The 17,431-nt window shown below is 35.2% G+C and overlaps 2 protein-coding genes across 2 annotated transcripts in view; one reads left to right on the top strand and one right to left on the bottom strand.

Moving 5' to 3' along the window:
- The window catches only part of LOC110450968, a 37,492-nt gene extending 29,376 nt beyond the window's left edge, over positions 1 to 8,116 (top strand). The window contains exons 4-7 of the mRNA XM_021498787.1: positions 2,552 to 2,774; positions 4,092 to 4,296; positions 4,579 to 4,782; positions 5,401 to 8,116. Coding sequence (XP_021354462.1) covers positions 2,552 to 2,774; positions 4,092 to 4,296; positions 4,579 to 4,782; positions 5,401 to 6,378 — 1,610 coding nt within the window. The 3' untranslated portion in view covers positions 6,379 to 8,116. The remainder of the gene's footprint in view (positions 1 to 2,551; positions 2,775 to 4,091; positions 4,297 to 4,578; positions 4,783 to 5,400) is intronic.
- Positions 8,117 to 8,214: 98 nt separating this feature from the next.
- On the bottom strand, positions 8,215 to 17,333 carry LOC110450988 (electron transfer flavoprotein subunit alpha, mitochondrial-like). Its single transcript, XM_021498810.1, has 10 exons — positions 17,230 to 17,333; positions 14,609 to 14,755; positions 14,053 to 14,134; positions 13,121 to 13,203; positions 11,799 to 11,898; positions 11,249 to 11,359; positions 10,857 to 10,961; positions 9,859 to 10,010; positions 8,905 to 9,051; positions 8,215 to 8,472 (listed from the first exon to the last, which is right to left on the bottom strand). Exons 1-10 carry the CDS (start codon positions 17,272 to 17,274, stop codon positions 8,437 to 8,439), a joined length of 1,008 nt encoding a protein of 335 aa, XP_021354485.1. The 5' UTR covers positions 17,275 to 17,333; the 3' UTR covers positions 8,215 to 8,436.
- Positions 17,334 to 17,431: the final 98 nt, after the last annotated feature.

Raw genomic sequence — 17,431 nt, 5'->3', positions numbered from 1 at the left:
GGGACATGTATTGCTTCAGCAATACTCAGTATGCTTGTTTAATCTATCTCTCCTTTCAAATTTAAAGCCATCTATCGAGATTATACCATTGGTGACTTGTTCATTTGAGAAGGTTTCACATAGGCCGAGTACATGAAGGGTGTTTTCCTGATTCAGTAATAGTGCAACTTCATCTATTTTTGGTAGTAAGTGTTGGATATTCCAATTTCCATTATGTAAACCCTTTATGGGAACGCCAAAATCTGATGGAGTGTTTTGGGCCATTGAGAAATTCTTTTGTTTTTTAGCATTTATATCACACAGAATTTCTTTTAATTTTGTAATGTCTTCTTTAATACATATATGTTTATATTTAGTTGCATCTATCTTGGTTTGCACTGAGTCTGATGTATTTTTATTTACTTCTGCTCGATTTCTTGGCTGTTTGTTACTATAAAAAGGACTTCTACAATTTGTACAATTTTTTTCAATGGTATAATCACAGATAGTGTCATTTAAATTAAAATGTGGAGTATTTGTCTTATCATTGGGTTTTTTACAACCACAAACACAGATGTCATTCAGCACACTAAAACGATTTTGAAAATGGTCGAGACCTAAATTGTTTAAGTGTGCTGCACAGGTAATGTCCGCGATTTCCTGATACATGTATTTGTTATAATCATGGCCATGGTCATGGTAAGACGTATGTCTTTGGTGACGGTTATACCGGTTTGTGTCACAATCGTAACGTCCACTACTTAATGGCACTTGTTCGCGATAGTGTCGATATGTTCGAGTCGACACTCGGTCATGTACACCACCGCGATATTGTGTGTGTCGTGGCTCCTGGGACTTTGTGTTATTGTAGTTGTTCCTGTTCATGTGCTGGTGGTGTTTACCCGGTGAGTTGTCTCCCTTTGACCTGGGAGTAGGTGATAGTATCGAACACACAGCATTTATACATTTGAGTAACTTGGCAGTACCACTTGCTGAAAGATGGATGTTGTCCTTGTATAAGTATGGTGACACTACCTCGCCATTTCTGAATATAAAAGCGGAGCGACAATTAACATATTTGCATTTATTAACACATGCTAACTCCTCAATGATGATGTTGATTTTTTGGCTGTCTGAGATGACCTGCTGAACACAATACAAGGATATTTTAGACGTTTGGCCATCGTCTGTAAACTGACACAAAAAATTACTGGAAGTTCGTCCGGAAAACATAAGAATTAATCACTGATTAAAAAAACGTGCATAAATATGCAGTTTTACTTAATGCACTTTTTATCTTGCTCAAAATGAACCCATGCCTGAAAAAACGGTGAGGCCACATCTCCTCGCCGATTTTTTTCCACTTCCGAAGAGCTATGGATTCTAATATCGATAAACAGTGTTTTCAATGAACGTAAACCTTGTAATGCAATGAACTTCCCAATGTTCACCAATTTTAAACAGAACAAAATGAGAAATAACTTGCCATCAACCAAAACCGATATAAAACTGCAGAAAAAAATAATAACAGATTCTATATATTATCACTAAATAATATAATAAATAAATATATAAAATTACATGAATTAGTTCAATTTGACATCTTGAAAAATCAATTAAAAATGTGAAATTTAAAAAAAAAATGTTTTGAGAATAATTTGAAGATCAAAGGTTTTTTTTTATATTCCAAACGAAGCTTTTGTTCTTGCAGGTCACTGTGAGAATTTCGTTATAGTGTATTCTTTCTTTGAACACTAAATCAAAATACACACACGGAAACATATGACGGCTACTTCTGACGGGAGAAATTTGTTAAAAATTGTTAGTTCTGAACTTTTTAAAATACAGTTTTATGCACTTGTTTTTTGTTTCCATTAGTAGATTGTATACATGTTTATGACAGTCATCTGTAATTTCAACAGTTTTCTGCCGATATGAGTACGAAATTGTGGTTGCTTCTTAAGTGCGTGGAAACCGGTAACCCGAGGATATGTTAAATCACAGGGGCTTGTAAAGACTTATATGATAAAATTAGCTAGAAATACCTATATATAAACACAAGAGAATGTATAAACGATCGTTGATTGAAATTCTGACCTTATTTTTTCAAACTCTTCCGTTTTCATACTAAATATCGACCTTCATACTTACACATTAACATAACTCGACCATCCTTCTATTCAGAAGAGTTTAATCTTTCAATCCATTCACAGTTTATCCTATGCACCCATCACTGTCAGAGTTTAAATCGACGTTTAATTGGGAAAGTCCGAGATGTTTTCATATATAAACTACGATTTAAACTAAGACAGTGATGGGTGCATATGATAAACTGTGTATGGATCGAAAGATTGAAGTCTTCTGAATAGAAGGATGGTAAAATTATGTAGGTAGGTTGATATTTAGTATAAATATGAAGAGTTTGAAAAAATTAGGTCAGAATTTCAATCGACGATTGTTTATTCTCTTGTGTTTATATATATAGGTATTTCTAGTTAATTTTATATAAGTCTATACAAGCCCCTGTGGTTAGATGGTAAGAGTTGAAAAGCCGTATTTACATATTTGTCAGATTATATTGTGTTTTGCATTTTACAGCTTGAAGTCACCAGTAAAGCACCATCAACATCTACAAGATGTAATGCACTGTCACCATCACAGGGATTGGAAAGAGGTTCTCCTAAGTTTGATTCCATACCAAGTGCCCTTCCAAACTTTTCTCCCATCACAAGCAGAGCTTCTTCATCTCGTACAGGACGGGATTCTACAAGATACCCTCTCTCAAGTCTCAATAGGTACATTCTAGGCTAAGTGAGCGCTAAGGCCTATATAATGACATGCAGCCATCATCAACTTTTTCACCAACACTTTTTGAATTAAGTTTGAGTATATAATATACCCGGTAATACTTTTTATTCATCTCATATGTGCATATGTCCGGAGCATATCTTTGACACGTTTTCATAATATTGACATCAGACTAACACTTGTGTATGTAGGTCAGCTATCAAGGCATTGTGTTGCATACCAAATTCACATTATTGCAACTTCTTTTGTCCTCTGACGTTTATATGGAGAAAAAGCATGTTTCCACAAAGCCCCAATTGAAGTGATTTTGATTAGATTTGTTATGGAGCTTCCCTTGACCAATGGTACTTAATATGGTATAAAATTGAGTGATAGGTGAGGTCTCTCACAGGTTAGTAGTGGTAAATCTTCAACAGCTGTTAGGTCAAGTTTGAGTGGAAGGACTTTAGCAGAGGGGATGGAACTTTTCAGTGAAATGAGATCTTTACAAAACGAACCTACTCCTTATGCATGGATAAATAGGTTTATACCTGGATTTGCATTGAACATTTTTGACATGGAGAGAAATAAGGTAAAACAGAGGTGGAGACCTTGTCGGCTCCTTCTCCACTTCCGCCAACTGAACAAGTGACTGATTGGGCTGATTTTAAAATAGGAGATGGCCTCAACTTCCACCAGGCTTTTGTTCTATCATGGCTCTAACTTTGTTGTTTCCTTTTTCTTAGAATTATTTTTTGGGGGCTGAGGTTTAGTCCAAATCCAATGTGGCTGTCAGCTCCCTGATTGACTGAGACATAAATGACTACATCTAAAAATCATTAGGAAACTTAACCAAATATGATATCATTGCCCTGGCCGTTGTTATAGTAATAGTTGAGACTTTGGGCAAAGAGAAATATTTCAGAGTTTACAACAGACCCTAGAATTGTTTTCTCTAAAATGCAGACCTTTAGCCTTCTTTTTTGTTTTGTTTCTACAAGGTTAAAATTAACAAAGAAAATATTTTTATGTTTTAAGATAAAAGTCTTCAGATATTTTTCTAGTTAAAACCTACTAAGTAGTTTTGCTCAGTTTATCATATATTTACTGAATGATAAAAAAGGCAAACAAAACTATTCAAAACTATACAAAAGAGAAAGTATCAAGATACAATATGGTACTATATATCATTGCAGCCCTACTAAACATGCCTATTTAACTGAATGTAAAGGATCCTAATTATAATATCTCAATATTTCAGAATTAAATATTTCTATAAATAATCTTATCTCTATTATTGACCAAGAGAACGGTTCCTATTTCAGTTCCTTCGGTGAGCGTGATGTGTGTCGTATTTGTCACGGAGGTAATAGTACAGAGCTGCTGCTGTCTCCCTGTTACTGCTCAGGATCTATGGGTAAAATCCACCTGTCGTGTCTACAGCGGTGGCTGGGCAGCTCCAACAAGACCAGGTGTGAGATATGTGACTTCCAGTTTACATTGGAAAGGAAAACTAAACCATTCAGAAAGGTAGGTGATTTTTACAGCATTTGTGTTGATACTGTCTCCTTTTATCACATATAGTTATAAATCAATATAACTTCTGAGGATGCCAAATATTGCAAAGAAATATCTTCAAACCCCCTGCATGCTAACATTGGCAAACAGGAGTGATTAATACAACTTGATGTAACTTGTTTCATAATTGTTATATTTATTTTTTTGATATAAAATCTGTTACATGAATCCTAAACACCATCAATGTATTATTGCCTTCTTGAGATCCAAAATGTATAAACTGCTTTGTTTCAGTTTCTAGCCAATCCTGGGTCTCCACGAGACAAGAGGAACTTGATATGTGATATAATCTGTTTCTCCCTACTCATGCCTTTCACCATCGCCACTGCCTGGCTGTGTATTACAAATGCTGTCCATCTGAACCTCCCCACATGGGAAAGTGTGGGCCTCTTCTCACTTGCCTTGTGTCTCCTTATCATCTTCTGTTTCTGGGCAACCGTAAGTTTTCATTGGCCAAAAATATGTCATCAAGTATGAAGACTCTATAGTAAAAAAAATTGTGAGTTCATTTCTCAAAAAAAACAAGTGAGTCGAGGCTAACTAATTAAACCCCCTCCCCAAGTGGTCAAGTGATCTTTGCCTTTGATTTTTGACTCTTTTTACCTTCACGGATGTCCAACAAAACCTAATCAGGTGTAAACTCAATATTAGTACCATTCTATGGTATATCAGCTAAATGTTTGCTGGAATTATGAGATATCTTGTACACAAGCTTTTCACTATGGATTGGATGTACGCTTTGCCTGTGACCTTTGACCCTTCAACCTTGACCCATGACCACCAAAATCAAATAAAGTCTAGAACTCGATGTTACCTTACTATGGTGTAAACTTGATTCAAATTTGTTGGGAGGTTCATGATATATCTTTCAAAAGTGGTCAAGTGTGATTTTTGTAAACTTAATTCAAATTTGTTGGGAGGTTCTTGATATATCTTTTAAAAGTGGTCAAGTGTGATTTTTGTCCATGACCTTTGATCCTTTAACCTAGACCAATGACAAACCAAATTCTAAACAAGTGTACTTTGTATCATAACTAACATGATTACTATTTACAGATATGCATTAAACATAATTACAACACTTGGAAAGACTGGAGTCAATTCCATCAGGATGTCAAGTTAAAGTGTCAACCTCCACCAGCTGTACCCAATTCTCAGAGAGATCAATCTACTTCAGGGGCAAGAGGTCATCCACAGTTGACCGCTGTGGAAATACCAATCTATAGACGACAACTTCCACCAAGTCATAGATCTCCACAAGCAGCTGTCAGGACTACACACTGCAGGAACACAGGCATGACCTTATCTCCCCCACAGAGTAACCACAGCAACAGCCCCACAGGGGTCAAAGGTGAAAGGTTGAGTAATCAATGTTGGAGTCCAAAATCTGGTTATAATGCAAGGTCATTTCAGGACTCAGCATTTCAAAATTCTACTGTGAAACAAGAGCTTTTTCCTGGAATGAGAAGGAATACTGCTGCAGGTCAAAGGTCAATTTCACCAGCTTATTGTAACTTAACTGCATGTAACAATCCTAAATGTCTCGACAATGAACAAAATAGAAGGAAATGCTTCAGTCCAAGACCAAACTGTACTATAGAAGGAGAGAGGGAACACATTCCAAGGGTGAACAGTAATACACTGTCTGGTCAAAGGTCAAGCTCACCTTCTTTAGGCAACCAGAGCAATGACTTCAGAGGTTTAAATCAGGAAAATATCCTAAACCAATACCTCGGTCCAAGGTCACCAAATTTTGTCAGGAAACAAGAGTCATCAGATCAGATCTCAAGTATCAGGAGCAATGCATCTTCAGGTCGAAGTTCAGAGGTTTATTATATGCCTTCAGTAACAGATTCAAGTTCAAGGTCAATTGAATTCATTCAACATGGTCAGACTCCAAGGTCATCAACTCACCATCCTAGAGAAACATCTGTAAGTACAGAACAAGCAACAGGTGGAAGCTCCGATCCTATTCATTATAACCCTAATCAGCCAAGGCACTCCAGAACAGGTGGATATGAAACATATGTTTGAAACTAACAACTTTAATGCGATAGGCCTGCACATATTGAAGTGCAAACTTTAAACTGTAAACATTGTATTTCATGTTTAGTTGTTATGTTTTCTCTTATAATATTCAGATGTTCCAAATCAAAACGATTTATATTCCATATTTATGTTTAATTATTTAGATATTTATTTGGAATACCCATGATTATGTATTGTTGGTACTGTTTTTATATGTGTTTACTAAAAATTCATAATTATCCCAGAATTACCAATGTCTGCATTCACGTTTACCTTTAATTAACAAAGCTGGCTTACAATCATCATTCATCAGATGTATTTTTCATAATTCTTAGTATGGATTCATTGTTTAAAAAAAGATATACTTGTAGGTCACAGGAAGGCAAGCATACAGTTACTGTATATCTCTAATACACATGTGTTTATTTCTAACCCATTGAATTTTCATCTTTATTTTAGTGCAAAGAATGTCAGGAATCTTCTAGTACAAATTATTTTTTCTTCCTAGAGAAGAAAGTAGAAACTGGTCTGTGATTGATAATACTGTGATATTGATATTGATTTTATCAAGTCTTATTTAAAGGGACAATTTAGTGTTCAAGTAAGTTGTTTTTTTGATTACCTGAAAATCAAGTGGAAACTGAAAATATATATCTCCTAATGAAAGCATCAGTGTTTTCCTGTATGTTTGGTTAAATATTACCTCTATTCCCATCCCAATACGATCTTGACATATTAAAATATAGATGTACAGTTTAGTTTCTAGTGGATCACACTGTTCATTTCTTAATTTTCTTTATATATGATTTATGATGAGAAGAACTTCTAAACAATCATTTGTTGATAAAATATTTAAGAGAAAGAAAGAGAAGAAAGATGATTAATGATGTCCTCTGTCTCTATGGTAAAAATTAAGATATTAATTATATGAACTAGGAAGTATATTTATAATTTTATACATACAATTTACCTACATCCCCATCTTCGCTAGCCAAGTGTTCGCTTCGTATACACTCTACTTAAGTGGAGTGTATATGAAGCGAACACTTGCCTAGCGAAGATACTACATCCCTAGAGTAGACAAACAGGGCAGTATAAATCTGTTGATAACGGTTATCTTTTAAACTCAACAGCCTTCATTATGAACTGTATAGACTACACCCTTGGAGGTAGCAGTATGTTTCTCTAAATACTGCTGTCATTCAAAGGCCTCCTGTGTGTACATTCTCTCACAATCCCAGTCATACATATTTAGATTGTTAAATGCAGATCTGTGATATTCCAAATTATTATTTGAAATTACATATTGTTGCATGTGTTTATGTACTTGTTCTGTTATAGCATAATCATATAGTATTATAACTGTTCATTGAAATGTTTGTTGATGTTAAACATTTGGCTGTGATTTATAAGCAAATTTAAAAAATGTCTTTGGGCAAGATCTGGCCTGGAAACCCATAATGTGGTACTTAGTTCAAATGTCAAATACATATACAGTGTTCTTGGTACCTACATAACAAGTCTGAAGTCCTAATATAAAACAATGGCAGAGAAGAAGTTGATTTGTTATGAGCAACATGTTTAAGCAAGATTTCACAATAATTATGTTTGTACTGAAGCAACAAGTATTTTGCGCATTGGCTGCTTAAACTCATTATTTACAATTTCGTTTCATTTTTAAGTATTTTGCTACTTTTAAGGGAAGTAGTTATGAAATCAATCAATATATTTGAAAATTTAACATTTTCTTGTACAGGTAATGTGTGAATTTAAAATCCTTACATCCGCAAAAATCAGCAGCTTAACAGTTAAATAAAATGTGAAAATAGGTAAAGGCTTAAAGATTGTTTAACAGATTTACTCAGTATAAATTACAAACATACAGCAACATTTCATTATTAAGTTTAGAAAACTTCAAACCATGAATAATTTCAACATAACATGTTTTCAAATCAGTTTCTTTTGTTCCCAAACTTCATATCTCCATGAAGATTGTGTAATCCTTTGTGGTAGGGTATTGTGATCCAATTTACAAATGATTCCAATCAAACTTATCACTTCAAATCATTTCTTTGTCATCTCTGTCATTTCTGGAATAGCCTGTAAGTAATACAATATTGTATCAGTAACGTAGGAATGCAATGTTTTTAATGTACAATCAAATCTAATTTCACACATTCTGAAAAATACAGAAGACCAATTGTTGTTAACTACGGCACTAAAGGGTAAAATTAAGGTCAAAATCAGCATCTGCAATATGCATTCAGTAGAGCAACCCTAGATACACAATTGATGCAAGTATAATAAACATAGCACTTGTAGGCAAGAAAGAGATGAGAGCAATTCTATAAACCTTACATAAAGATAAGACAATTCGTTTTAACCAAATCAAAGAAGCATAAAAATATAGGTTAAAATCAGCATCAGCAATATAATTTCTCATTACTCATTTATATCCAGGAAACTTATATACAGGGATGTCCGATTGGTCATTTGAGGGATGGTTTAAGGTTTTCATTTGATTAACTATACCTTGAAGAGGTCCTGGACAAGTCCGTAGTCGGACACCTGGAATATAGGTGCATCAGGATCCTTGTTGATAGCCACAATCACCTTACTGTCCTTCATACCCGCCAAGTGCTGGATAGCCCCGGATATACCTACAGCTATGTACAGATCCTACAACAGTGAAAGTGTAAACATCTATACACAGATCTCAATACCTCAACTGTAAACATCTATACACAGATCTCATACATCAACTGTAAACATCTATACACAGATCTCAATAAATCAACTGCAAACATCTATACACAGATCTCAATACATCAACTGTCACATCTTTACACAGATCTCAATACATCAACTGTAACTACCTATACACAGATCTCAATACATCAACTGTAAACATCAATACACAGATCTCAATAAATCAACTTTAAACATCTATACACAAATCTCAATACATCAACTGTAAACATCTATACACAGAACTCAATACATCAACTGTAAACATCTATACACAGATCTCAATACACCAACTGTAAAAATGTATACACAGATCTCAATAAATCAACTTTAAAAATGTATACACAGATCTCTATAAATCAACTGTAAACACCTGCATACATATTCTACAATATCAACAATATACACATTAACTGTAATCAGAATAAAATGGTGTATATGTGGGGTACACATATAAAACTATTTCAAACAATTATCAGTAAAACAAACTATCGCCTACAGAAACTCCATAGGCAGTGATCTGCCCAGGTTATTTTAGCCAGGTGCAGCACCAGGATATCTAAATTTATACTTTTGTTTGTGACAAACCAAATACATTTTATATTACAACACAATGGTTATTAATAGTTATTTTTTTTGCAAATCACATGTTACCAATTTTGTTTTTGACTATATCCTTTACTAAAATTTACAACATCCTATACCTAAAACTATGGTGACAACTTAATGAAATCTTACGGGAGCTACGATCTTTCCAGTCTGTCCAATCTGCATGTCGTTAGGGACAAACCCAGCATCTACAGCAGCACGAGACGCTCCCACTGCCGCTTTCATGTTGTCAGCAAGGTCATACAGAAGCTTGAAGTTATCCCCGTTTTTCATCCCTCGGCCTGCATTTAGAATAGAGTTGTTATGTTTATGTTATAAATTATAATTGTAATTATCCAAAAATAGGGGTCATGGTTGCCAAGTGGTTAAGGCATCTGAAATTCTGCTACCACTAGCCCTCCACCACTGGATCGCGAGTTTGAGACCTACGTAGGGCAGTCGCCAGCTACTGGCCATTGGTCAGTGGGTTTTTTACGGGACTCCCGTCTATCCTCCACCACCAAAACCTTACACGTCCTTAAATGACCTTAGCTTTTAATAGGACGTAAAACAAACACAAACCAAACCAAAAATAGTTGGAAGATTTCCTGATTCTTGGAGTGGAAACTAAGTACATCATATGACAAACTTTCAAAAGCAGACAAATATATCTATTTATAACTCAATACCTGTCTGTGAAGGAATACCACAACACAACACATGGACCTCCTATCACAATTCAGAGAATTATGACCTTATACTGTAACATTCACTTTTATGCATATAATGATAGAAAAGAAAACAATTAATTTCTGAATGCAGATGGTCACGTTAATAAAACAAATTCTTGACCCTAATTTTAAAGAAGAAAAAAATCAAATCAAAAAGGAGGTTTTGCTTGACTACCATTATTATTTCAGAGTCTGGTAATGCTAAAAAAATCCTGTAAGAATACCAGTTACATATCTGCAAAGATTGTATTTTAAACATGAGAAAGAGAAAAAAAATCATGAATTAAGTTACAAGGAATTATTCTAACTCCATTCAATTATTGCACATGCATGAAATTATTAGATGATAACTGGCACAGATTTTCAATTAAAGTGGTCTAACATAGTAAGGGAATTAACTCCATGTCTTTACTATACCTCCGGAGATGACTATTCCTGCACTGGTCAATTCTGGACGATCACTTTTACTCAATTCCTGACCAACAAATTCGGATATTGAGTTGTTGATCTCAGCAGTTGGAGCTGAAATATATCATAGTTTGATTCAAAACCATTCAGATAACAATAGTATAAAACCTTAGTATTGATGTAAAATATACATATATACATACCATAATATTAATACTGTAATGTTAAATCTTCAAATTACCATTAAATTCATTTTTCGACCACATTGTAATTATACAAAATACCGACAAAATATTTTAATATGCTCCAAAAGATATGCCTCAATGACAAAACATTTCAATTTAAATGAAGATTGGGATATTTATGGTAGAGATAATGAGTCATTTAGTGATCATAAATACCATTCTCTGTTGCGGCACTACCGCCTTCTGTCCCTGCCGCTTCAAAAGCTGTTCCTCGGACTGACACAAGCTTTACAGTGTCATTGGACTTCACGGTCTGTACAGCATTTCCTAAACACAGCAACACCACAATTACTAGTGTGTCAAATAACACTGACTTTCTGACTATGCAATTAGATATTGATTGGTTTTCTCAATGTGCTAATTCGCTGTGAACAGTGTAAAAAGAATGAGAGAGTAACTTAAGTGTCCACTGTCGCCTAAATAGTCTCCTTGCACTTCTAGAAGATACTCTAAATGAGACATGACTAGAACCTACAGCTGTCAAACTTACAATGTCTTTTTGGAAGGCAATAATCCCAACCACTTGACCATACATATTATGATATAATTCTAAACTCTGGAAATAAATTCACTCCAAAACTTAAGAATACAGAATTATTCCCATAATTGATCCAGCAATATAAGCTGTTTTGGATATCAATCTATGAAGCTCTAGCTGACTTTACAGATTGTAAATAGTTCTGTGACTGGTTGTAGGATCGTTTACCAGCGTAAATGGTCCTGATAAAGGTGTCTTCACTCTTGATGCCAATGATATCAGAAATAGGGGAAACATCTAGCTTGGCTGCGACTCGCGGAATCAAATTCTATGAAGACAAAACGAAAAAGCTGTTCAATTATCACTCTCAGAATCAAATTCTATAAAGACAAAACCAAGAGGCTGTGTAATTATCACTCTCAGAATCAAATTCTATAAAGACAAAACCAAGAGTCTGTTCAATTATCACTCTCAGAATCATATTCAATAAAGACAAAACCAAGAGGCTGTGTAATTATCACTCTCAGAATCAAATTATATAAAGACAAAACCAAGAGGCTGTGTAATTATCACTCTCAGAATCAAACCCTTCAAAGACAAAATGTGGAAATGATTTTAAATATCTAAGTAAGAAATAGAATCTACTATTGAAGTTGATTCAGAAAGAGTACATGCATAGTATAACTAATAACATAGTGTTTCCTAATACAAAATTGCTTTGTATTATTGTCAGCAAAATATCAGCAACTTATAATCACTTTTATATCTACTCACATTCGTCAGGATTGAGATTGAAGAATTTACTTTCGGTGATAAGATTTTCAAAAAATGATTGAATATCATAAAAATATCAATTGAGAAGTGAAGACGAATTGCTCTGAATAAACTTCCATCAACAGACGGACAGATGGATGGACAGACAGTCACCATGACTCCAGTAACCCTGCCCCCACCTCTAACATTGTTGTGGGTGTTATAGTGATATAACTCACATTGATCACATTGAAAATACAATGTATAATATGCTGTGTACTTACATTAGCCATCATGATGGATTCACCATCATAAAAGGGAAAGTTTGACTTCAGTATACATTATAATGTAACACTTGTATTTCACAAATCAGAATCAACATTACTTAGGGATAACTCCTACCAAATTTGGTTGTGATCAGCCTGCTGATTCCTTAAGAAGAGCTATCAGGGAAAACATTTATAGATAGACAATAAACACAAATGACAGGTAATGGAAGGTAACATAATGCAAGATCTTCGATGACACTTTTGGCCAGGTGTGCTAAAATAACTCATATTGTGGTATTAAAGATGATACACTTGCATTCCCTGACTAGGACTATCATTGGAGATAAATCGTTCATCCTGTTAATGAACATATTTTTGTCTGGACTCTAAAAGGTAAACCAGTTCATAAAAAGAAGCTATTTCCAGAATTTTCAACCCGAAATTTTATGTACACATTTTCACAGGTGTGTTTACACAAGATTTTAAATTCTATCGATTTTGATTTCAAGGCTACAATCCGATACCAACCTTTCCAAATGCTGTGGCTCCAGCTAATATGTGTGAGAAATTGAACTGCTTCTGTGTAGCCAGAAGGAGGGGTGTGAGCGACTCTGTGAAATACAGAAAACAGTATCATGTAAGAACATCACACAGCCAGGTAAAAACATCACACAGACAGGTTTTTACACAGACAGGTAAGAACATCACACAGCCAGGTAAAAACATCAAACAGACAGGTAGTGATATGATCTACCTCCTTAAGCTTGTATCACACAGTTTTTTTTGTTAGGGTTATAACAGGTACCAAAATCTAATTTGACCATTACCTTTAATTGCAAAGGGATCGGGCAGTAATTGTGTTTTGGTAAAAATCATAAATGTATGATGTGATAACTAGATAAAAACATGTGCCAAGGAATATTGAGCAAATCATTATCACAACAAACTTGCTTCTTGTAATTTCAGTGCCAAATCATTATCTCACAAAACCCACAAAGTTATTTCTCGTATTTAGAAATTGTTTGATTACAGTATTCAAGTATCATGCGTCTCATTATCGTTTAGAAAAGAAAAATCCTTCAGTTAAGGCCTACTCCCACCAGATATACTAGACAAGCAGTCTGAACCAGCTCTGCCCCAAAGATGTCTCATTTCTAATGTGACACAGAGCATCTAATATGTAAAGCTCTTCAATGAAGTGTTGCAATTATTACATATGATCATAAACACATGTTTTACATGAGAAGTTAAAACCTGATATCTGCCAGGTGTGGTAAGTTGTTACCGAACTGTTAAAACGGTGTATGAAATATGAGAAGTATGAGATCTGTGTGTTGTTGAAGTCACATTGTCACTTTATGGCACAATGCTGAGAAGGCTGTGAGAAAATCAAGTGAACAAGTACAGGACTGGGAATCTATCTGATAGAGGTTTTGTCTGTATCAAGTTCTGCATTATACCTGGCAAAAATCCTTTGAATGCCTCATTGTCTGCTAGCAGGACTTTCTGTACACCGTCAACCTTGCTGATTTCCTCAGCTACCTGTAAACATTTTAATAGACAATTATGACATCTAACGAAACCTGAAGTAGTCATCAGGACAGTTTGCTTGATGGAAAAGTTCAATAGAAAATGTACAACATAGTTAAAATGCCACCAGTTTGGCAATACAACAGGTGCATATTTAAGTGTAGAGAAATTGGTTCTGACAAAATTGATGGCGATATGTGAGCTTGGCCGTACAACAGCTGGTACTGTATATCACAAATAAAGGGGAGATGAGGGGAGGGAGGGGAGGGGAGGGGTCATAACTAACTTTATGGACTTAATGGTTTTAACCAGGGTTTTTTTTATAACTAAAATGAGTTTCGACCCCTGGAAAAGACATGACACTACTTGACAGGAGTTTTGACCTTCCAAATCCTTTCAGGGATAATGCTACCGGTATTTGATTTCTGACATTGCTAAATGTTAATCGAAAGCTCTGAATAATATGGTGAATATATACAAGCTTACCTTAGCACACTGAGTGCCAGCTACCAGACAGGATACATCACCCAACTTTTTTGCAGCTGTGATGGCATTTAAAGTGACTGGTGTTAGTTTCTCGTTGTCATGCTCTGCTATCACCAGTGTGCTACCATTTCTTTGGAAAATGGAGTTCTGTTAAAAGAAATTGTGAGAAATGTCACAGACTAATCATAAGATGTCAAAAAAATATATATCATACGATTATTTTTATTAGCATCAATGATGGATTAAAACTTATAAATCTTCAGCGGTCAAAACTGACTTCAAAGTCTATGTATTTTGACCACAAGGAAAATTTTGCAAGCCATCAAAAATTTCACATGCAAAATAAAAATAAAAAATAACATGGATTAACATCTAACCAAATGAATCTGAGAAAAGATACATCAAACGACAATAACACATACTGGTAAGGACATTTTTCGGACATCTTGGTGAATATCAATATTGCATTTTTTTAGAGAGGCAATAACACTGATTGTAGAAAAGTTTGCTTTGGTTTCTTTGTACTTTATATCCTATTAACAGCTATATGGTAATGTAAGGACACGCCAGCTTTTGTTGGTGGAGGAAACCAGAGTATCTGGAGAAAAAACACAGACTTGCAGCCAGTACCTGGCAACTGCCTCACTTGGACCTGGAACCTGAAAGGAGGGGTGCCAGTTTAGGCCTTCTGGTGGCTATCACAGATAAGTATACTTTGGAGTCACAATATCATGATATGACATGAAATTTCTGAAATAATTTTCCCGTCTTCAAATTTGGTAATTCTAATACAATGTGTTGCATGTACCTGTATCAAGAATGCTATAAAGTTAACAATCCAAATGTGTTCATGTCTTGTCAATGCTTTTCAGGCTAAATCAAACCTGAAATGCACTGATTTTTCATAGCAAGCTATGCATGGAATCAGTAAATGGATATTATGTCAGCAAAGAATGTGATTTGTATTGCAAAATTCTTATTGGTTGATAGACACAGGTAAGAAAACATTGGTACTGTCAACGGGTAAACAACTCTGGGACAGCGTACATTACCTCTTACTTATTTACTAAGGTTTAGGTTAAAAGCCAACTCTGTGGTATCTTTAATGGTGGAATAATCTGGTCCTCTTCCCATCATCTGGATACCCAAATGTATGTGATTGAGTAAAAAGTAAAATATGTTACAAAGTCATATTGGTAGATTCAATCACAACAGGCTAAGGAGCATGTAGTTCTTGTAGTTTGAAGCTTAAAGTGTCAACTGGTTTTGCCCCTACAATCAGCTTTTTCAGGACAAAATTAAAGGATGTTTGAGGAGTGACTAATCAACAAACTGTACTGATTAGGACTGAAAAGTGAAAACGGAATAGATTAAGAAGTTTTCAAGACTTTCTCCTACGTAATAGGACGGGTCGGGGCTCCGGGAAAATCACACATAATCCGTAATTTAGTGTGTCCCTGAGTCCCACATCGCCCTGTGGCTTCAACCCAGGTTCGGTAGTATAGGTCACAACGTACCAAATCTGTCAGCCAAAGGAGAGATAATAGGCTCCAAATAAACTGTTAACAATATTTATTAACGTGTGAATGGAATATTTACAGATGAGAAGTACTTTCACTCACACTTACATACTAAATTCACAAACGAACCTGCTCCTGGATTTTGGTCCTTCATAAGCTTGTAAAACCCCCTTGCCATTAGGGTCTACGACCACCCGCCCGGTGCTAAGCTATACGTGGCAAGAAATGTGGCACACCTCTGGAAACAAATCTGTTCGACTGCATGCACCCTATTAGACCATGGTAGTTATATACCCTAGCCTACACACCAGAAACTATATGTGGTATATCCCCGACTGTCCAGTCGATAACCAGCATGACAGGGTCAACCCCAGTCACCCAGAAATGACCTGACAATGTCACAGTTCAACTACACTTTCTAAAAGAAAAAAATACAGGTATGCAAATTACTGAGTGCACTAGATACTGGACACAAATATCACAGTCTAATACACGTCACTTAGCTGACCGGCAGTGTATTGCCACGGGATAAATTAAACGTATAATCAATATATATTGTAACCAATACCCTTCTCTACTACACCTTTATTGGATTAGTCACTACTGTGTAATTTACATAACCTACGAATTTCGAATGATTGAAAAAAGGGCGGTTTGGGATCAATAAATAATCAATTGATTAATATAGATATATAGATCTTATTTTTCATATAGTAGTGTGGTCTGGCCCCACACCAGATATCTAGCTGTCAAAATGTCTAACACTGGTGTCAGACCCAGAGGAAACTCGGCTAAGGGGTTACATAAACTACTTTCCATGTAAAATTTAAAACTAAACAATGATGATAAGCACACTGCTGTGTGATATTGGTCTAGTTTGTATACTTAGAAAATTGGTCATCGGGATCCGATGCTACAGCTATTATACAAGAGTCAAGACTGACAAGAGGCTAGCTAGTCTCTGATTGGACTGTGATCCCTGACACGAACCAAGTCAAAGTCATCGGTGTCTATTTATCTTTCTAAAGGCAAACATTTTCCTAAACAGAACACGCTCTGAAATAAAACAGTTAAATAGTTTGAAAACTTTTCTTTTCTTACCGCCTGGTACAAAAAACGCGATCTAGTGCTGCATCTTGACAACATGATTTTCGCGTGATCTGTTTGATAACCTTTTCCGTGCCAAGTGTGAATTGGGTGCCCCTTGCGAGCATGAAAATAAAATACTCCCTATTTCTAACTTTGGTGTTTTCCGACAATATTGTATACAATTTTGATCTTATCATATCGTTCAAAAGTTTAA

This window comes from Mizuhopecten yessoensis, unplaced genomic scaffold (assembly GCF_002113885.1).
Source record: "Mizuhopecten yessoensis strain PY_sf001 unplaced genomic scaffold, ASM211388v2 scaffold603, whole genome shotgun sequence".
NCBI classification, from domain to species: Eukaryota; Metazoa; Mollusca; class Bivalvia; order Pectinida; family Pectinidae; genus Mizuhopecten; species Mizuhopecten yessoensis.
The sequence above is the reverse complement of the archived record's forward strand: the minus strand, read 5'-3'. Positions and strand labels throughout refer to the sequence as shown.